The following is a 21,193-nucleotide window of genomic DNA, read 5'->3' as shown; positions in this document are numbered from 1 at the left end:
CGGGAAAAATACAGTCCTAGCCGTTATTCTGCTGTTGGCAGCTCTTAACAACAAACAACGTTTGCTTTTCTAGAGTTTGCTGCAAACTTGACATAGAACTAAGTATATGAGATCGATTACAAATTGGTTGAGACAAAATGTCGTAAACCGCGTCTCGATCACTAAAGAACCCTTTTGCCACAAGAGGTGGTTAAAATCATGAACCACCTGCATCCACTTATTACCATTGGTTTTCAAAAACTCTAAACTTTTCCCGAGGATGCGGCAGAAGAGACCAATCTCTGAGAACTGCACCTTCAGAATCCGTTGTAAATTGTTTATTATTTAAATTAGCTTTAAATTTTAACTTACCCTGTAAATTATTTAACAATTTTTTAATTTTAAATTCTTGAAATCTTCAAGCGGATTTGCTAAAATTATAAATCTAAAATAAAAATAAAGAGGAGATTTTTAAAAGATTGCCCGACATTAGAGGGATTTGACTGCCGATAGGTTCTGGATTCTTCGTAAAATGCATACATTGAGTCTGCAATCAAATTAATTTTGAAAAATTGATGTGTACAGGCTGCACTTAAGAATTGGTTTAATCAATTTACAGATGGCTAAACCTGAAATAGTATACATAAAATGTTACACCTGTCATACATATCCTAAATTTTTGACAGTGTATAATCACGTATTGGCTCAACATTAAGAAAGAGTCTTTGATTCAACTGCTTCTTGAGATTTGTTAAAAAAAGTCAGAACAACTCCTAGGCCAAGAAAACAGCTTTTCTCTTCCTTTTCTCGTTAAAAAATATCTTAAATAGCAGCTAATGGCTTAACACAGTGCATATACTCGATCAATAAGTCCAAATCGTCTTACGTAAGAACTAAATTCCAATAAGTGAACGAAATACTGTGTTTGCAGCGTTCAATCTCTTGTAGTGTTTCAGAAAGGAAGCGACAGACTATAATATAAAGAGTTTGAAATGCAATGCACTTATTGATCTTCCAATATTGTTTCAAAGAACACTCATTTTGGACAAAGCTTGACGAAGAGCATTGCGTTTTGTAAATGTGTTATTATCGAAATTATTTTTTTGTTTTTTGTGGTATTCTTACTTACCTGTTTTCACTCCCCCCTCCCAATCATAAGAAATTCAATTATTCATCGTTAAGAATAATAGCAGTGGTATTACAAAAATTTCCCGCCATTCGAGTAGGTCACCTATTTATGGAAACATATTATCGGGCAAGTTTCGTTCTCACTTCTTTACAAACAATTGTGTTTTGTCTTTAAGGTAAAAAAAATTTCTTGATCATTTCTTGAATGAAATTCGACCATTTGAAAATGCAAAATTTTCACCGTGGGATTTCCTCTCAATCAGTGGACCTAGCCATTTCTTAAAAAACATAAAAAACTGATTTCACTATAAACGACGAAAATAAATAGTGGAGAACAAGCGAATTTCCACTCTACTCGGCAACATTGTTGCCAAATTACGAGTTTGAAAAAGGGGGCTATAAATTTTATACGTAAAACGAATACGTAAAAAATTAGTTTAAAATTACAAATACATCAAGTCAACGTAAACGTTAAATAATTGCCAAAATTGACGTTACATATTAAATTACGTCACAATTTGACGTAAGTCATTTTTTGACGATCCCACCACTGGCAATAAAGCAAGAAAGTTTCGATTACAGTGATAGAGAAATTCAATGCGCTTTCGGTCCAACCCCAGGAGTCGCCAAACAATTGTTCACCCCCAAAAAATGATTTTCTTGACGCTACAGTTTTACCATTGAAGTGAGTGAACCGTTTCAATTGAAAAACGAGTGTAAGTTATAGAAAGACAGTTTCAGTCGACGGGTGAATAAACACGTCATTTATTGAAATTCTGAGGTGAGAAAAATTTAGGGAATGGCTTTTGGAAGAGCAAGAACACTTTTAATGCTTTAGACATTTTATGCGCATTTATGATGAACTTTGATCTGAGCAACAACAAAAAATCGATTTGCACATAAGTTCAAGGTTTCTTGTGGCTATCACGTGAATCTTATGGGAGGTGACAATTGTCAGGTCATCAACCTAGCCAGAGACCAGGTGAAGAAACGGAAAAGAAAGCCTGGCGACCACATCAATAAGAATTGCACAGAGAAACGGGGAAAAAGCTTCACCTTGTGGGCACCCATGTTTTCACTGACCTTACTGCCGACCATGGGATCATACACTTTCAACCTCCAATTACTACCTTGATCTATTCATCCCATATATACTTACATGTTATATCAATCGGATTACCCATGTTAATAGGAGGTTTTAAACGAGATGACTTTTCAAGTCCTTTAAACTACAAATTGTCTCGTTGGCAAGGGATAAACTGTTTTATCACAAGAATTTCAGGTGGTAGATACTCGCACTCAGCCCAAAGCGCACAGTTTCTCGTTACTAGTTTGTTTTCTAACTACTGTGGGTGCGTGTACAGGTAGTTTATAGATGGATACTATAGAAAAACAGGTTTGGATACTTCTAAGAAATCATAATTTCCCCAAATAAAAAAATCTTTGTTTTTCATAATTGATTTGAAATTCCCACATTTTTTTCAACATTTTTATCATCTCCATGAACTTTCCTTTAACACGTAGGAATTTCCGTGAAATGGAGAAATTTTCACGTAAGTAAATTTTCTTTCCTCGACCTCTCTCTTTTGGCGTTGCTTTTGCGGCACAAACGGTTTTGCTGCTTTGAGGACTTTGCTTGTCCTCAAGGGGGGGGGGGCTGTCCAACCCTTTTTCCTTTCTGCCGCCACAGTGTTTCTTCTCATTCACTAGATTGCATCTCTTGGCGGAAATCACGGGTCCTCCACGCGTACTGCAAGCTTAAATTCTGATTCCCTTACCCCATTTAGACACCCGTTAACTTCATTAAATGAGAAAAATTTCTGTCAACTCACTCAAGGTGGGTTTTAAGAAAAGGTTCCTTTTTTCTGTTTATCTTAAAAGGTACAATATGTACGCATCATTCAGTCTTTTAAAGTAGATCTTTATCTTTCCAACAATTGCGTACAAAATTTTGTTTCTTTATGAGAACAAGTGATAAAAGCATGTTCTTAAGTGATAGGCTCTGTTTATAACGTCAAATGCAGAAATTGCTTTTTGGAACAGAAAAAAGCAACGTTCAAAGCTGGAATACGCTCATGCATGGTGAAAACAGTTGCCCGTTCGTATTTTCGATAAGCTAAGATTGTCAGCGGTAGGCTCATTGACACAAGATGCTAACTCTTTGGGAAACAATATGAACACACAGATTCTTTGGAACTCTTATTTGAAAATATTATATCACTAACATGAAATTCATTGCATAGCAGTTGAAGACGGAATACAATAATTTAACTAGTTAGTTCTTTTATTGTATTCCCTCTGCCTGACTATGGCTATCGGAACGAAGGTGACTACGTCTGTTTGGGATCTATGTTTCTCAAAAATTTGTAAAAATTTTGATCTGTTTGATTTTTTGATCATTTGATGTTTCTCGTCACTTGGGAGATTCACTCAAAACATAGATTTTATCATCGTATTTCATCGAACATTTGGGAACGGTACCCACACATTCGTATGCTGGTGTTGTTTTTGTATTCATTCCTTCTTCTTTTGTGTTGTTCTCATGTGTTTTTATTTGGCTCATAGTTACGACGACTGCAGTTCGCTGTCCAGTGGCATACTAGTTCTTTGGACTGACATTTATTGACTAAATAGTCATCACAAGTGACGCAGAATTTAGATGCTGAATTTTTAATAAAAATGACGAAAAAACAGAAGAGAAGCGATTCATGAAGAGAAAAAAACAAAGAAGTCCAGAAGGAACAACAACATGATGAAGAAATTGTGATCCAGCGCGACATGGAGAGCGGTGAATATTTTGAGAAGGCGAATATTTATCGTGCCAATAATGGATCCAGCTCTTTCCAGAAGATCAAACAACAGCAAAGAAAGGTAAAATCTATTTTAGTTTTTAAATTTCGTCGTCGTTAAAGTCGTCTGCTATCGAGCGCCCTGAGTGGCTGCACTAGTTTGACGGTCCTGATTTTTTTCATTTTTCCTGGTTATTTTGGTGAAATTAATGTTTGAAAGTTGGTTAATCTGTTATGGGATATCTTGGGCATTTCTTGTTCGAGTTTGGCATTTCTTGTGCAACATTTCTGCTCTCACCTCTCGTCCTGTGAGTCACATCATGCTGGTTGACTGTTTACTTTCTGCTCCATCGTCTGCTTCCAGATTTTGTGTGCCTATTTCTCGTGAATTTATATTGACTTTAGGCAAGAACTCTCCACTTTTCTCATTGTGTGAGGTCTGGTGTGAGCTTGTTGTCACACTTGGTATTGCAAAACCTGGTTCTCATAGTCCTAGTCAACGGGATGCATGCGGTTGGAAAAAAGGCCGTAGAAAATGGAGGAGTGGAAGGCGGGCAAAAAGAGCAAGAGAGGTGAAGAAATTTTTATCTTTTGGCCTTGTTAATGCAAGATCGGTGTGTTGCAAACCAGATGTAATCACGCACCACCTATTATCCAATAGACTCGATATTTTGGCAATCACTGAAACTTGGCTCACTGTTCAACATGGTGAGGATATACTACGTGGAATTTGTCCGGATGGATTTGTTGCTGTTCACAATCCCAGGATTATGACTTCAGGTGGAGGTGTCGCGTTACTCTTTCGAAGTACCATTCATGTTGGTTGCTTGTTTCCTGTGAATTTTACAGCCTCGTCGTTCGAGTACCTGGCCACATCTCTTACAGTGAACTCTGTCTGCCTGCGTGTTGTGTTGATCTATCGTTCGACAAGGGAAAATGCTTGTCATTTTCTACCTGAATTCTCTGAATTTCTTTATCTTCTAGTTCTATTGCCTGGTCGCCTGCAAATTTTTGGAGATTTCAACATTCATGTGGACAATCTTGCCGACTCAACAGCTATCAAATTCCTTTCCATTGTCGAATCACATGGGCTTTTTCAACATGTAAGTGAATCCACTCATATTAGAGGCCCCATCCTTGACCTTGTGCTTACGAGAGTGTCTGACAATCTGGTGATGGGCTGTGAGGTTGAAGAGCTCATAAGTGACCATCTGGCAGTGACATAATTGCTGCAACTGCATCGTCCTCTCCGTCCGCAAAGATCCATCACGTTCAGGAAACTGAAATCGATTGATCCTGTCAGGTTCAGAGAAGATCTAATCTCCATGCCTCTCATTTCCAACCCAGCCGATAATATTGATGAGATTGTTGAGCAATACAACACCTCTATTGCTCATGTGCTTGAAAAGCATGCTCCATTAATAAAGAAGATTGTCACAATTCGCTCGGATAATCCATGGCTGACGGATGAAATCAGGTTGGCAAGGAGTCGAGCTCGGAAACTGGAAAGAAGATGGCGTCGACGTGGACTTGAGTTTGACAAGGAAGAGCTGATGATCTCGGGAGATGATCTGAGGAGGTTGATTAAGGAAGCAAAAGAATCGTTCCTTAACTCCAAGATTGCTGAGTGCTCGGGCAAGAAGTCTCTGTTTAAGATCGTGGATTCTTTTCTACTGAAGAAGACTGGGCTCAAGCTACCTCAGCATGTCTCCTTGGCGAATCTTCTGAATGACTTCGGCTGCTTTTTCTCTGATAAGATCTCTGACATTCGGGCTAGTCTGGATGCTGAAGGGCCACTGGCGATGCCTGAGGAGCCAAGACTGGTGAACATGTTTTCCTGTTTTTCTCAAGTGACGGTTAGTGAAGTTGCATCCCTTCTAGACAACTGTCCATCACAGTCCTCGCTACGTGATCCAATTCCTACTTTCATGTTGAAAGAATTTTCTGCTATCATTGTTCATCCCATCACAAATATTATCAATTTGTCGCTATCATCTGGCATTTTTCCTGATGAAATGAAGTTAGCATTTGTCACCCCACTGTTAAAGAAATCGGATCTTGACCCAAATAAGCTCTGTAACTACCGTCCAGTGTCGAATCTGTCATTTTTATCCAAACTTGTTGAGCGAGTATGTGTGAAACAAATCATGTCTCATCTCCAGTCATCAAATCTGCTGGTTCCAGTGCAATCTGCATATCGACCAGATCATTCCACGGAGACAGCGCTGCTTCGAGTCATGAATGATCTGCTCATGGCCGTAGATGGCAGGAATGCTGCGATCCTCGCACTGCTTGATCAAAGTGCAGCGTTCGACACAATTGACCATTCTGTACTTCTTGATCGCCTATCAGCTCGTTTTGGTATTTGTGGTTCGGCCCTTGATTGGTTCAGTTCCTATCTTGCAAATCGCTCCCAGTCTGTTCATGTATTTGGTGTTACGTCTTCCCCGATTTTCTTAACTTGCTGGGTACCGCAAGGGTCAGTCCTAGGCCCAGTTATGTTTACTCTGTACAACAGCCCGATCCATGATATTGCCGTTCATCATGGAATCAGCGACCAGTACTATGCTGATGATGCTCAACAACACAAGACCTTCAAGCCGACTGTTGATGGGGTGGAACAAAGCATTGCATATGCTGCTTTGTCAAACTGTATTGGTGAGACAAGGCAATGGATGTCGGCGAATCGGATGAAATTCAACGAAAGCAAGACGGATGCGCTCCTTGTACATGGATACCATACGCCCCATGAACATCCTCTGATGGTTGGTGATGTGCCAATTATTCCGTCTAAAAATGTCCGTAACCTTGGTGTAATTTTTGACTCTCGCTTGACTATGGAGCCCCAAATTAATTCAATGTGTCGCAGGGCATATTACCATTTGCATCGTATTTCGCGAATTAGGAAATTTCTTTCCGATTCTGCGGCTGCTCAACTTGTACATGCTTTTGTTACATCTATTTTGGATTATGGGAACTCCCTTCTTGTTGGTCTCCCTGCGAAACGACTTGATAAACTACAAGCTGTGCAAAATATGGCTGCGCGGTTGATCGCTAGACGGAGGAAGTACGATCATATCTATGATGTTCTTATAAATTTACACTGGCTCCCGGTCTCTTCTCGAATAACTTTTAAGATTGCTCCCCAAACTTATCGATGTATTAACAATTGTGCCCCCGTGTATCTGTCTGAGCTGATATCTCGGAGGAAATTTCGCTCTTCCCTCGATTTGATTCTGCCCAAAACCAAACTAGTCAATTATGGTGATCGCTCATTTGCAAAGATGGCCCCCAAGATCTGGAACAGTATTCCTTTGCCCATCAGAACAGCCAATTCCTTATCTCAGTTTCGATCAATGTTGAAAACATATTTGTTTAAACTTGAATATCCCAATGCAAAATGATATGTCTACTTTGTTCTACTCTTTCGATGGAGTTATAGCGCCTTTGATCATGCTTGTAAAAGGCGCTCTATAAATTAATACATTACATTACATTACATTAAAGTTAAAGTCTGATATTTTAATTTTGTCATGATTTTTTTCATGACATTAAGTGAGATAAGAAACAGAAGACCGGTCAAAGTGAACGTAACTCAAGCAGGAGTGGGGATAATTAAGAAATAATTTAAAATATTAATCAAATCTTTTCTTTGCACTCAAGGCTTTCCTCGATGCCGTTTTATAATTTTGTCTGCAAGTTCATTCTCAGATGTTACATCAATTTCAATGCGACATCCATCCACAGCACCTACAATCCCACAAAAGTTAGGTTTTTCATTAAACTTATGTGCTGTAGTTCTCATTTGGTTCCTAGCTGAAAATTTAATGAATTTAAATTGTGTCTGGTAGAAGAATTTCTATATAAAAATAAACGACATTCAAGACAATTGATTTTTTTTCTGTTGAACTTATCATCATAAACTCATTGAACCCTGGTTGCCAAAATATTAAGGAGTATTTCACTGTTTGTCATTGGTTCAAAGCCACCATGATAAATACCTCTGAACGAAAGTTGTGAGTTGTAGAGTGAAAAAAAAATACAAATAAGGCTCTGCTTACTCGAAAATGTCTCCAGATCTCTTGATATGAGTAATGAGAGACCACTTGCAGATACCCAACTTGGCGAGATTTCTCTTCTGGAATGCAAAGGCATTGACAAACACAGCACAAATTTATACTTCATCATTATTCGGGCTAGATGAACTATCGTCAAAAAAATTTGTGGATCAATGGAATCAATTGAGTATCCACTGAAGTAAAAAAAGCTTTGGAGACTTAAGTCTGTTCAACAAAGGGGAGAAAAATGGTAGGAGAGATTACAAACATCATTTGTTCCATTTTTGTGTAAAACATAAAGGTACGATAAATATAAAGATGATATAAAAGTCATGCCAAACGGTTCCCTAAAAAACAAAACAGCTTGAGCTGATGATGACAGCAACAGCGGTTGAATCCAAAGCAGGGGAACGCTGGACCAACTAAGCTAACGAGGAAGACATGGGAACAATTCCACTGCGGAGAGGAACAATGCTGAACGACTGCCAGAACAATGGAGTCGCACGACCAAATTTTGCTTCCTGCAACGGCACCCTGACAAGAGTATAAGCCTTCGCTATTACAGAATTTACTACACCCAATGCCTGGCAAGCCGGTTCAGAAGTTTTAGTAGACGGTGTGGACTGCGGCACCACGTGGAATTGGGTGCAAGACATCGTAGCCGGATACCACCAAAGGAGGACAAAATACTATTAGGGTACATATGATTGTTGTAAGGGAGAACCCGAGTGAATCACCCCATGATGCAAGAAGATCGGAAGCTCTTGTGCTAGGAAATCTCGTCGAAAGAAAACCTGTGCTGTACGGACACCGAAGAAGGAATAAACATGGACTTAAATTCCAAAGGAAGGAATAGAAGATTTCCTCCAAAATTGGCACAGCAGCAAAACTGACGACACTGGAAGAGTTGAAGACAACGGATTCAATCGAATGGCCGCCAACAACTCCCACAGAGACTTCCCATCCACGAATATATTAAGCATAGTGTGCTTCGCAGTTTGTCTATGGCGTTCTACCTAACCATTTCACTAGGCCAACCAAGGACTGGAACTCACCTGTCTAGCTCCAACAAGACGGTGAAATTCCCCGAACTTGGCACTGCAAAATTCTTAACCGTTTTCCGAATCCAGTTCTTTCAGACAGCCAAAATCACAGAAGAACCGGAACCATTCACTAATTATTATGATCGATGAACTGTTTACCACGGCCACTTACTGTAAGCATCCACAATCAGTAATTAGCCAACTTTACCTCTTCTGGTCGCATTTCATTCCAAGATACAATCAATGATAAGTCCAATAGTTTCAGTGCCGGGTCCAATTCAAAGTGCCATATACTATAATTCGATCAGTCAAATTTGTAATTCGATCACCCAACGGGAATGATTGATGAGTGATTTTTTAGATCTAGATCCCATTGTGGTCTTGTACTAAGATTTAAACCGACCCTTCCCGCCAAAAATTCAGCAATCTTATTTCTTTAATTGAATTTCCTGTGGTCCTTAAAAGTGATAGAAAATCTACAGTATTTGGCAGTGTTCCATCAGCTTACGATTTTGTTCATATTCTATTATTTGTAGGCTTCCCAGTCCCTTGTTTTTTTCCACCTGTCTGGTAGCAGTGTTCTGCATCAGGTCGAGAAATAAAAACAGTACATTCAATCTGTTTGGTGACCAGGGGCCACTTCCCGTTTCAACTATCTTCACGAAGAAACTTAGCTGGAATTTTGGTATAATTTTAATCACCAATATTGCGTCACCAAGAAATTCGTTTCCACTTTGCCACGGCCATGAACGATGGATGGATAAAACTATGCGAATTATTGTGTGTATGATATGTGGGTTTGACAAATTTTCCTTTTGTTTACTCATCAAAAAATCATAGGTATTACTCTATTTGACAAATCCGGCCAAGAATATGAATTCCACAAAACTTTTCAATCCGTTGGCAAGATTAAACAAAATGCCCAGCATTCAGTTAATGTTTTTGTTCGTTTGAAAAGAACAGAATACAATAAATATGCACATAACCTTTCATTGCACAACAATCACCAAACCGATTTAGAAACTATGTTTGGTCCTTTCCTTATGACCATTTTTACAAGAAAAAATTAACCAAAGTATAAGATGGTGGTTATCTACTGTTTATAAAATAAAGCCTTGGGATATCCTATTGCTATCAGGGTAAAAATACGATCATAAACAGAAATTTTCATTTCCCCTTTCCATCTCTAATCTTGAAAATAATCCCAAACCTTTAAACATGCCCTTCCTCAAAATATCCTTGCTCGCTTCTTTACAGGAAGGAAAAATATAATATAAAATGAATTTAATTTAAGAAAAAACTTTTTTTTGTTGAGCGACAAAACTGGATTGATAAAACGCACTGGATTGATACAGGTTTATTGGATGGACAAAGTTAAAAAATGCAATATTGAGAATTCAAACATAAGGGTATTTACTTACTCGTTGCGAATCTCTTTTGAATAAGCCTAAATTTTTTGTCACCGAAGCGCTTAAAACTTTATTATGGAGTTTTGGTTCCACCGTAAATATTTTTTTAAATTTAAAAAAAAAAATGAGCCGTTTGTATCAGCTTGTACTAGAGTACTAGAGTACTCTGACAACATGACTGACATGATAACTGTGGTTGTTCTGGACGTGAAGACAAAATTGAAGTAGGTGTTAAGATTAAAATTAGAAATAATATTATCTTTAAATTATTATTTAATTTTAAATTGTCCATTGGAATGTATATGAACACGCCCGTTAACGCAGGAGCTATCAGTTTTGATATGTACGATTTGTTTTAAAATGCTGAAATAAATACAGCGTATTGTAAATGATGTTTTCTTTATCCTCTAAACTTTTTTTCCTGAATTTCCGATTAATTTTGCGAGTTTTTTGGTTAAAACAAAAAAATGGGAATCGGACAAAAAATTTTGGACGTTTAGTTTTCAATTATTTTTATACTTTTAGAAATATTTTCATAAAACCCAGATAGCTATTTGATAGGGTTTTCTTTCTAGTTTAAGAAGTGTTCCGTTTTGCCCCTGGCTTTGTTCCGTTTAACCCTAAAAAAATTTGTTCCTTAATTTGTTCCTCTTTACATTTAATTAAATAACTATTACATAGTTAAACGAAAAAATATGAAAAATAACTCACTCCTATATTTTTATTTTAACTTAATTCTGCTATTTAAAAAATTGGCAGCGTAAAGAAAAAAAAGTGTCCCATATAGCCCCGGTCTCCCCTACACCCAAACTTGTCTTCGTAAATTCTTTCCGCAGAGTTAACGTACCAAAGACATTTTTCATATTCAAATACATTCCTTCAAATGTTATAATGATGAAAATAACCGCCGATACCGAGACCCCGCCAACCTTGACTCCAACAACGAAGATAATCAGCCGTCAGTAAAACAACATCGGCAATGAAGTTCAACAGACAAAAGATTAAATTTTATGGATTCCCTGTTTATGGAGAGGATTTGGAACCAGAAAAGAGGGAAAAAATTGCTGGCCATGCACTTGTGCTAATGTTTCGAAAATACAGGGTCAAATGGGTCCAGCCAATGGGTGTCTATGCTACGAGTGGGCCAGCTAGTTCTTTTATGCTTCAAAAGCTAGTTATTAGAGCCCTTGCAGATCTTCAAACTTTAAACGGTGCCGTCTGTAATGTAACGTGTAATGGTCATCAAACAAAAAAGGGTGTTCATAGTCTCTTCGGAATTACCGGCAAGATGGAAAATGTTACTTGATTTTGCTTTGATTGATCATCCTACTGAACCAAATGAAAAGATAAATTTAATGTTTCAAGTGTAGCAAAAATAATATGATGAAAGTCAAGAAATTTTAAGTAAGTTCCAAGTAATTTGTTAGCTTATTAAAATGAAATGTTTAATTACCATGATTCTACACAGTTCGGTGAAGATAACATAGATTACGATCTGTTTAAGCTGTTGATTAAAACAGAAGAAGAATTTGCTACCAAAGTTTAATCTAAACTTACGCTCTCTCACATTTCAATCTTCACATTCAATTTGCAAAAGATGAATTTAAAATTACCTACCCAAGTAATAATAATTGATGTGGTAATAATGAAATGTTAACTTACATTAATATACTTCTTCGATTAGCTATTTTCTCATAGCATGTGGACAGGATTCAAATATTTCAGTGAAGAATGCAACCTTACTCAGTTTACCGGAACCGTACCAATCGAGGATATGGTAAAACTTCTAAATGATGCTTTTGATGGCCTAAATGGAAGATGTCCTCAAGAAAGCATTAATAATGACAACTTAGATGATAAAACTTCCGTATGTCAATAAAGATATACTTATAGGTATAAATTTTACTTCATTATACATTTGTGCAGCATTTGTTCCATTTACTGTATAAACTGGATTCAACCGAAATGTTCATGAAAACAGGAAATCGAACATCGTTTATATCACAAACATCCATGGACGCCCTATAACTCACAATCACAAGCATATTAAATTAAACGAAGGATCCACTAGACAATGATTTTAATTTTGTGCTAACAAGAAAATTTAACCAAGACTGCATCGAGGTAAATTTACCGGTTCTAAAAGTAACAAAATAAGCTTTAACTTGAGTTTCCTTTTCTGTAGAGATTTTTCGGACTTTTTAGAAATGCCAGTGGTAAAAATAACCATCCATCAGTTTCAACTTTTCTGAAACTTTTCAGACTACTAAGCATTGTCTTACCATTCAAAGATGCAGTGAAGTTATGCCGCCAAGGCATTTGGACAAATACCAAAAATTTATTTCGATCTGATGAGTGGCTTGATGAGCAGCAATGGAACGCTGATTACTGGATTCCTTTGACTTGTACATACTTATTCAAACCCTTCTCTCAATTCTACTGAATATCAGTAGAATTTCTTGTTGGACATGTAGCTACAGCTTTTGTTGCATTTGTTGCCTTATCAGATCTGTGCCTAACTTATCCTTGATTTTTTGTCGAGTTCTGGTCTGATGGGGTAACAATAAGGACAGCAGCCACTAAATTATAATAAGTGTTCAGCATTAGAACTTTTATGTCAAGAAGTAAAATGTATGTTAAAATAGAGTAACCTACTTGTTTGATTTCTTCAAGCAGTGTAAGGGCTCTCTCATATTTCGTAGGATCCTCTTCAAACTCTTCTTTCAGCAAATACCGAAAGGCTTTGTGTGTAGTATCTTTCATTGTTTTCTAAATACTGAAAGTGCCAAATTTTATTTCACCTTGAACATCTTAAATGGTTTAAACACTTCATAGAACGGTTAAACTACACACACCTCTGGTCAACAGACGGACACAGAGAGCTACAGACTGTCAACACACAACCTAATTGATGTTGTGGTGGTCCAAAGTCAGAAAACAACGACTAAATCCGCATTTTAAAAAATTAAATTTAGTATTACCAGATGAATCGCCTTCTGGTAGTACAAGTACTACCTACCCTCAGGGATAATTATAATTCGAATATTGTCAAAGTTCAGAGTCAAATAGGGTTTTTAATTAAAATCCCCGAGTTTAAAATCCCCGAGTTTTAGTCGGAGTTTTGAACGGACTAAAACTCGGGAACAAATTTGATAGCAGACGACAAAATGGCGACCCTCGAGTGAAATACCCGAGTTTTAGTTCCCCGACCCCCGACCCCCGAGTTTTAGTGATACCCTACTGTCTTGTGCAAATTCAGGGCTGATGATGGCAGTGGTCTTAGTGAACATCTAAAGTAGGCATATATGGTTGTACCAACTAAATTGAAGCTTAATCATTTACAAGAAAGAATAAATAATTTAAATTGCATATATATCAGTATCCAAAGTAGCCTAATTAAAACAGAGTCATTCAAGGGGATGATCAAAGTAGCCTTATTGAAACAGAGTCATTCAAGGGGATGATTTGTTCTTCATCACTTTTACCCCCTAATTGGCAGAAGAGAAAATATTAGGACAGGTTTCAAATTTCAATTATTATAAAAACTTACAGTATTTGATTACAGCAATGTTTATTGGTGCAATGCAAGTACTTGATCTACTTTTGCAGTCATGTCGCACTTCAAACTTGGTTTTCTGAAACAATCTCTAAACAAGTTATATGTAAATAATTAACTCACCAGATTTAAGCATATATTTTACCTATTAGTAGAGAAGTAACTAGCCTAATTTCTTCGTTCTTTCACGTGTGCTTCACTAATCCCCAGGTTGAAATGAGTAACAGCAAATACGTGAAGTACATGGCTCAAAAGGAAAAATTTCAGGAATTAGAAAATTTAAAGGTAGTATCTTAAAAACTATTTAAATTTTAACTTTATACTTAAACTTATTACCTTTACAGTTAAAATTGGATGGATTGCGAGGAAAGAAGGAAAATGGAGAAGAGTTAACTGACGAAGAAGAAACAGTGCTGCACGAATATGCTATTGTAGTTCTCCAATTGGAAACAATGAGGCCATTGTTGGAAGCCTTCGAGGAAGAAGGAATGCCTTCATCAGATTTGGTAAATATAAAAAATCTAACCTAACCTTACCTAAACCTTTTTTAATCAATCTTTTTCTTTTCAGAACAAAGCTAAAGAACTGAAAGATGATCTGGAACGGAAAAAAAATTAACGGATAAACCAGACCCCATAAAAGTGAACACGGCAATTAACTATGTCAATTTTGCCCAGATCACAGATGTCTTTCGTGCAGCTGTGCCAGTCATGAAGCAATTCAAAACTGAAACCGTGGATTTAGTCGACAAGATTCTCAATTCATTTTTATTAGGATTCAGTGGCTTCTATATTGTCTTTATCATTTGTCTAATATTTACATATTTGGACAATGAGGATAATCGTGTCAAAGTTAAGAGATTCTGTGTTTTGATCGGTATCCTTGCCACACTGGTGAACGGTCTTTTCATTTTAAAAAATAATTTGTAAGTTTTCTTGCATAATTTTGTATTTAAGAACGCATCTGTCGACCCATCTGTCGCGGGTTGCAATCTTCAAACGGCAAGACAGTTAATTATGAGACTAACGTCTTGGCCGCCGACGTGCGCAATGCAATTTTAGGTAACATGCCGTGGTACGGTATTCGGCCAGCAGTCTCTGCATTCCTGTACGCCGCCGAAGTTGGTGAGTGTTCATTTTTTCATGACTATTTCTTCGCTTTTTTTTATGAATAATTTGCGCCCGTCGAAACGTAAGTGTCAGTAAGCGCGTACAGACCGCTACCAGGGCGCTTCACGAATGTGGAAGACGACGGAAGTACCCCCTCACAGGTGTCACTCAAGGTAAAAGATTCTTGGCCACAATTTAAAATGACATTTCCTTTATACGGTAAAAAAAAAGAACTGTGCGTGTCTCTCGTGTGCTGACCTGGAATTTGTAATTGAACACAATTTTTTTGTAATCTAGGGAAAGCGCGCTGAGGAGGACGAGTCACTGCTGTGCGATTATCCGCACTGTCGTAGCCGCGTGATTGGCTCGAGACTGGTGGCGCAGTGCGGAATATGCTGCCACTGGTTTCATGCGGAGTGCATCGAAATCTCGTCAATCACGGCGGAAGAGTTTAACGCAAGATATATCGAGTGGCTTTGTCAACCCTGCGCCCACGCCTGTCGTGGTTGGCAAACGATATCTAATCTACGTTGACGTTTGTCAACATGGTATGAACATCTTTTTGTGGTCAACTCTTCAAATGTTGAGGTGTTGTGCCGATTGTCGAGGATTTCCCGGGAACCCTGGACGTTCCACGACCCCGCACACGGTCGGTCAGGAAAATAGTACCTCCGGCCCAAGCGCTAATCTCCACTAGGTACCCAACCGCGGGAATATTCGGCCAAAAACACCGATTGTGGATCACCATAGACCGAAAAACCTTCCACCCATCAGTAGTGGAGCGGTGTGATCAAGGTAAAACAAATGTTCCGAAAAAATTAAAAAAAAAATTCTAACGAAATCTCATTCTCAGGAAAAGCTCTGCGCTCAGTCAGCACAGAAGCTTTCAAAAGTATCAGTCAGCCGCTCAAAACCGCTGAGGAAGAGGAAACTGATACTGAAGACCTAACATTTGAGATAACAAGTCTCAACACTCGCAGGAAAATTAAAAAGGAGAAAAAAGAGAAGAAGGAGAAAAAGGCCCAGGTGATGAAGGCCAGGTCAAAGAGCTCCAAGGTAGTCAAAGTAAGTGCCCCCCGCACTCTTGACCCGCTAGCCTTGCGTGCTCCGCCAGTGGTGGACGATCTTGGACTGAATGAGTTACAGTGCTGGTCCACTTATAGAACCGGCCTGTGTGCGGTTCTATAACCGGGTGGTTCGATAACAGAACACTTGATCCCAGCGCCATCTGCCGTCGATTTTGTCTATACGTAAAACCCTATTGAGTAAAAGTAACATCAAGTTATTCGATTTGCCGTGCTGCCGTGGGTGGAGCTGAAACACGGCAGAGCCATTTCGGTTCTATAACCGGAATGGTTCTATGATCGGGCAGTTCAATAAGAGGACCAGTATTCGGATCCATAAGTGGGGACGAGGATAAAAACGAAGAAGACCTTCTTAACTCTCCAAAAGCCGGCCCGGTCGACCCACAATACCCGGAATCGATCGAGGTGGACGCAGTCGATCTTCAGCACCCCTCTCAAGCGGAAGAGCTCATCGCTGACGCTGATCGCATCATCTTCAATAAAAATTGAAATATTTTGGGTTTTCTGCTAATCTAGAAGCCAAGTCAATCATTGTTGTGTTTTCAAGCCACCAGGCGGTAGATGATGAAATAGCGCCGTCCAAAAGCTCTTTTGGTTTTGGGATCAGATTTTTTCGTTTACGTTATATTTTTTTGCTTTTATTGTTTATTTCAATTAATTCTTAGCTAAAAATACAACCTGTTAGATCTATCTAAAGGTGAATGTCCCAATTAGCTCTGGTCTGTGATTTCACTAAATCGAGATTTTTCACCATTCAAAATTCGGCAACGCCGCAACATCTGCACTCCACATAGCAGACGAAAATCGCAAACAAAACAAAATAATATTGAAATGACGTACTGTCTGTCCTATCGTTTTCTCTGCAATTACTTGCACCGACAAATAACTGGCTCTAGATATGCAGTGGGATTATTAAGAAATACTGAAAAGGTTTTTTGTGGCCATGGAGGATATCGATCGATGAGTTCATTACACCAACCCAAGATTTTCCATTTACCAGCCATTGGTTCTCCTTCATTTCCTAGCTGGTGTATCATAAAGCATTGGAATATTAGTTTGAAAAGCAAGCGATTTTATTCCAAAGCAAAAGGCGGCGAAAAAAGTATGTGATCTTTATTTTGGTTTGCAGCTTGTGTCTAATATTCTTTATTAACAATTTCAGAAAAAAAGGGTTCAGTTATTATAAATGAAGATGAAATAGCAGAACTTGTAAAAGTATCAAGCCTGAAACAAGATCTTCAAAAAGGATTAGACCAACTCAAAAGTGACTATGTGAAACATTTGTCTCTGCGTTCAGCTTCTGGTAGAGTAATCAAGTTTACAATATTATGTAATGTACTGTTTGTTAATCTCAAACATAATTTTTATAGGGTCTATAGAAAACCTTAAAATAGATTATGAAGGTGAGACTTACACTTTACAAGAAATTGCTCAAATTGGAAAAAAAGGATCCCAGCTACTAGTAGTCAATTTATCTGGTTTTCCCACTTTAATGAGGGATGTTCTCAAAGCTATCAATGATTCTGGAATGGGTTTAAACCCACAACAGGATGGGACAAAAATTTTTATTCCTATTCCAAAGTACAGTTTTATCTTTAAACAAATAAACAAAAATTATAATTTGCTTAATTATTTGTAAATTAATTTATCTTTTGAAACAGGGTTACAAGGGAGTATCGTGAAAATCTCGCCAAGAATGCCAAAACAATGTTTCAGAAATTTAAAGACCATAGCCGTGACATCCAAAATAGATACATCCGTGATGTAAAGAAAAAGGAAAAAGAAGTTTCTTCAGATTTATCTCACTCTGTTCAGCAACAAATTCAAACCATGACTGAGCAATACGTTGTTGAAGGTGAAAAAGTCATGATTGCCAAACAAAACGAACTTCTAGGAAAGGAATAAGAAAGAGTAAAGACATTTCTAGAACGAATTCGTTGTTATTTTCAAAGTGTAATTCATTATCTTCATAGTACATCATTATTAGTCTGAACGGCATTTCAGTATTTCACACCACTAAGCTAACCAATCGTCTTCGTTATCAAAGTCATCGAATAAGGGGGGTGGGGGTGGATCGGGCTTCCACATTGTTCCGTGCTCGTTTTGAAGACTAGCAGCTGCTAAAGTGCTGTGTAATGTTTCTAGGAATGAAATAGAACGCTCTTTGCTTTCGTTTTCGGATTGAATCGTATCTACGATCTCCTCGCGAGCACTAATATTTTCCTCCGTGACAATAGACCCATAGTCTCCCTGGACATCCGGATCTACAACTTTCGCTGAATCAGTCTCGTCCACCACTGCGATTATCGAGTGATCCACATCCACACTGATTGTCTGGGAAACAAATGTTGGTTCTACAGTTGGTTCCTTGTTCAATACTGCTAAAGTGATATCCTAAATGAATAAATAGAAATTTAAATGTTTGATTACTGCATAGCAAGGCAATGTCTTCTTACCCGTATAACCACCGAAACGGTTGACTTAATAGTGTGGAATGTGTAACTTTCGTCAGGTTTGAATTGTTTTGTGATCTCCTTGTAGACTTTGTTCATGATGGTCTTAACTTTCTCTTCCACTGGTTCCTGTTCATCACGATTAGACTTGTTTCCGATTTCCGCTTCAGAATTTTTAAGTTGTAATTGAAGAGTTTCTACAAGAACCTGCCGACCTGAAGACTCTTTTTCCAGTTTCTGGACATGTTCTTGGAGATCAGAGAGTTTCCGTTCCTTGTCTTCAGCAAGACTTTTAAATTGCAATAGACGGCTGTCAGTTTCATTGGACCTTGACTCGTAATACTCCAATTTCTCTTGCGCTTTTTTACACTGACTTTCTAATTCTTTCTCCTTTAGCAACGATTTATCTAAGAAAGAAGTTAATCGCATGTTCTCCTCTCGCAACTGATTCAACGTTCCGTCTTTCATATTCCGGTTAGAGGTTTCAAGATCATCTTTAAATCGATCATTCTCTTCTTGAAGTTGTTGAATTCGAACGTCTGTCTCCTTTTCTCTGTCAGATTTTTCACCGATTTGATGAACCATCCGATCATTCTCTTGTTTTAGGTGCTGGATAATACATTCCAGTTCTTTTCTACTATCCAGCCATACCTGTCGCTCGCTACAAAATAACTGGTCTATTGCCTTCGTCGGATTGATGGAATTTTCAACGTTTTTGTTTGAAGCTGATATTTCGGCAAGTATGAGGTTCAGCTTGTTCGAATGCTCATTTGATTTGACATGAAGTTTTTGCAAATCCGTTGCCATTGCATCAAGATGTGGCTCAACAGTCCGAGAATTGTTACTATCTTTATGATGAGATTCTAAAACACCGGTCTAGTTTTAAAAACATGAATGAATAAAGATCAATAAATACATTTACGCTTCCCTGGGTACGCTACCTTCTGCAGTAAAAGGTCAATCTTGTCAGTCAAACGGCATAGATGCATACGAACTTCACTACTTTGCATCCTGTTTTCTGACATCAGCGTGTCAAAATGATGGGTGCTATTACCCTGATTTCCGGTAAAAGCAGGGGGAAGGAACTGCATCATTGGATAAGGCTGTTGTCCTGACATTAGAGGAGCATATTGATGCGACGGTACAATCATGGAATTGAGGGTGCTATCGAAATCAATCCGATTCGAAGGTTGAGCAGCCAGAACAGGTCCAGGCCTAGCTGCTTTCCTTGGCTTAGTTCGTTCTTTTAGAGGTTCTGGTTCGGAAGTTGACTGCATTAACTAGGAAAATATTAATTACATCTTCAGCATTATATTATGTAAAGAAATGATAAATACTAATACTTGTTCGGAATCACTATTATCATCTGCCACGATTGCTCCACTGAGGGGTAAAATGGGCTGACCAAGTTTAGCAATTCTGTAGTTTAGAAACAATCAAATATGTTTGCATAATACTTGGAATTATTTAACATTTACTTGCATTACCGAGATATAAGTTTGGTTTTGTTACTATCTTGACTGAGTGTTTCATTTGCAATAGGGTTTGTTAATGGGCCATCTATTCTATCAATGGAAGACGCTTCTGCAGATGATGGCTTATTCATGTGTCCAGCCAAAACATTTTTCATTTTATCAATCTACAAGTAATGTCAAATACATTTAAATTATAGTGAATCACATATTGCTTACACTTAACAATTATTTAATACCTCTCCAAGAAATTTCTGAGCAACTTCTTTGGAATCAAACAGAATTGCCCAGTTTTGCATGTGGTCATCATAAAATGTACAGAAGTTGTTTGGTTGACTCTGCAACAAAACAGTGGAGAAACATTATTTAAGTTTAAATAGTAGTGTAAATAATCCCCCCCATCCACAAAAAAAATTGTACTTACAATTATGGTAAATTCTGAGGTGACCCTTACACTTGCTAGTGGTTTCTGCTTATTTTGGTAAAGGATTATCTGATAAGTTTTATTACTTTCATTTTCTTCCAATAAGGCTAATCCTATTTTTCCAGGAAGTGGTTCATATTTTTCATTATTTCTGGAAATGATAAACAGGAGAATAAAATAAATTAATTCTTTGATTTGGCTTTCCTCCTTACAGTTTATAACATGTGACAGCAGCTGCAGCAATAACTGCTTGGGACATGCCCTTTGTGGTTGGAAGTGTACTACTTGGAGGTTGTTTAGGTGCCGTATAGATTAATGACTTTGAATTGGATTGGTGGATCCCCGAATCGTGAAATATTGATGCTAAATTAGAACTAAAATAGCGATTTAGTGTTATAATTTTTTATATCATGAACATCTATTCCTAATAGAAATGACTTAAGAATGATATTACTTAATTGAAATTGAGCCAAAGTCATCATCTTCTTCATTTGAAAAACCGAATGACATTTTCACAACATTGAGTAGAGTTGATAACGCTTCACGGCGGATATATATATTCTATTATCGTTTACTGAATGAAAATCAATAGATGGCGTTGAAAAGATTACAGACAAGATTACGATGGAATTTCCGAATAAATAAACAAAAAAAGCCATCTAGCGGCTAATATTTACTGGAAATAAAT

General features: G+C 37.8%; 2 protein-coding genes and 1 long non-coding RNA gene across 4 annotated transcripts; 1 reads left to right on the top strand and 2 right to left on the bottom strand.

Annotated features, from left to right (window-relative positions):
• Positions 1–12,500: 12,500 nt before the first annotated feature.
• LOC124203285 lies at positions 12,501–14,298 on the bottom strand. The gene is made up of 3 exons (XR_006878488.1): positions 14,108–14,298; positions 13,957–14,053; positions 12,501–13,894 (listed from the first exon to the last, which is right to left on the bottom strand). It is a non-coding gene; the product is annotated as an uncharacterized LOC124203285 (long non-coding RNA).
• LOC124203283 (ribosome-recycling factor, mitochondrial-like) lies at positions 14,173–18,149 on the top strand. Its single transcript, XM_046600003.1, has 7 exons — positions 14,173–14,247; positions 14,307–14,468; positions 15,369–15,456; positions 15,955–16,136; positions 17,327–17,459; positions 17,527–17,737; positions 17,818–18,149. Exons 1-7 carry the CDS (start codon positions 14,179–14,181, stop codon positions 18,059–18,061), a joined length of 1,089 nt encoding a protein of 362 aa, XP_046455959.1. The 5' UTR covers positions 14,173–14,178; the 3' UTR covers positions 18,062–18,149.
• On the bottom strand, positions 18,090–21,161 carry LOC124203280 (FK506-binding protein 15-like). 2 transcript variants are annotated; one of them, XM_046600000.1, is made up of 9 exons: positions 20,960–21,161; positions 20,718–20,879; positions 20,506–20,656; positions 20,321–20,419; positions 20,097–20,248; positions 19,953–20,028; positions 19,551–19,889; positions 18,613–19,485; positions 18,090–18,550 (listed from the first exon to the last, which is right to left on the bottom strand). In XM_046600000.1, the coding sequence occupies exons 1-9, from the start codon at positions 21,013–21,015 to the stop codon at positions 18,173–18,175; spliced, it is 2,286 nt and encodes a 761-aa protein (XP_046455956.1). In that variant the 5' UTR covers positions 21,016–21,161; the 3' UTR covers positions 18,090–18,172. The 2 variants fall into 2 exon arrangements, with proteins under 2 accessions (XP_046455956.1, XP_046455955.1); XM_046599999.1 differs by having other exon boundaries at positions 19,947–20,028; positions 20,960–21,132.
• Between the last annotated feature and the right edge of the window lie 32 nt (positions 21,162–21,193).

The sequence above is a fragment of the Daphnia pulex genome, chromosome 9 (genome assembly GCF_021134715.1).
Source record: "Daphnia pulex isolate KAP4 chromosome 9, ASM2113471v1".
NCBI lineage: Eukaryota > Metazoa > Arthropoda > Branchiopoda > Diplostraca > Daphniidae > Daphnia > Daphnia pulex.
The sequence above is the reverse complement of the archived record's forward strand: the minus strand, read 5'-3'. Positions and strand labels throughout refer to the sequence as shown.

Bases quoted from the DNA above. Each gene is read 5' to 3' on its own strand.
- LOC124203283 (XM_046600003.1), top strand. From the start codon at position 14,179: ATGAGTAACAGCAAATACGTGAAGTACATGGCTCAAAAGGAAAAATTT. The intron at 14,469-15,368 runs GTAAATATAAAA...TTTGTAATCTAG, and splicing joins GAATGCCTTCATCAGATTTG to GGAAAGCGCGCTGAGGAGGA. The intron at 17,738-17,817 runs GTACAGTTTTAT...CTTTTGAAACAG, and splicing joins ATTTTTATTCCTATTCCAAA to GGTTACAAGGGAGTATCGTG.
- LOC124203280 (XM_046599999.1), bottom strand. From the start codon at position 21,015: ATGTCATTCGGTTTTTCAAATGAAGAAGATGATGACTTTGGCTCAATT. The intron at 20,657-20,717 runs GTAAGGAGGAAA...TATCATTTCCAG, and splicing joins GCTGTCACATGTTATAAACT to AAATAATGAAAAATATGAAC. The intron at 20,249-20,320 runs GTATTAAATAAT...CATTACTTGTAG, and splicing joins CTCAGAAATTTCTTGGAGAG to ATTGATAAAATGAAAAATGT.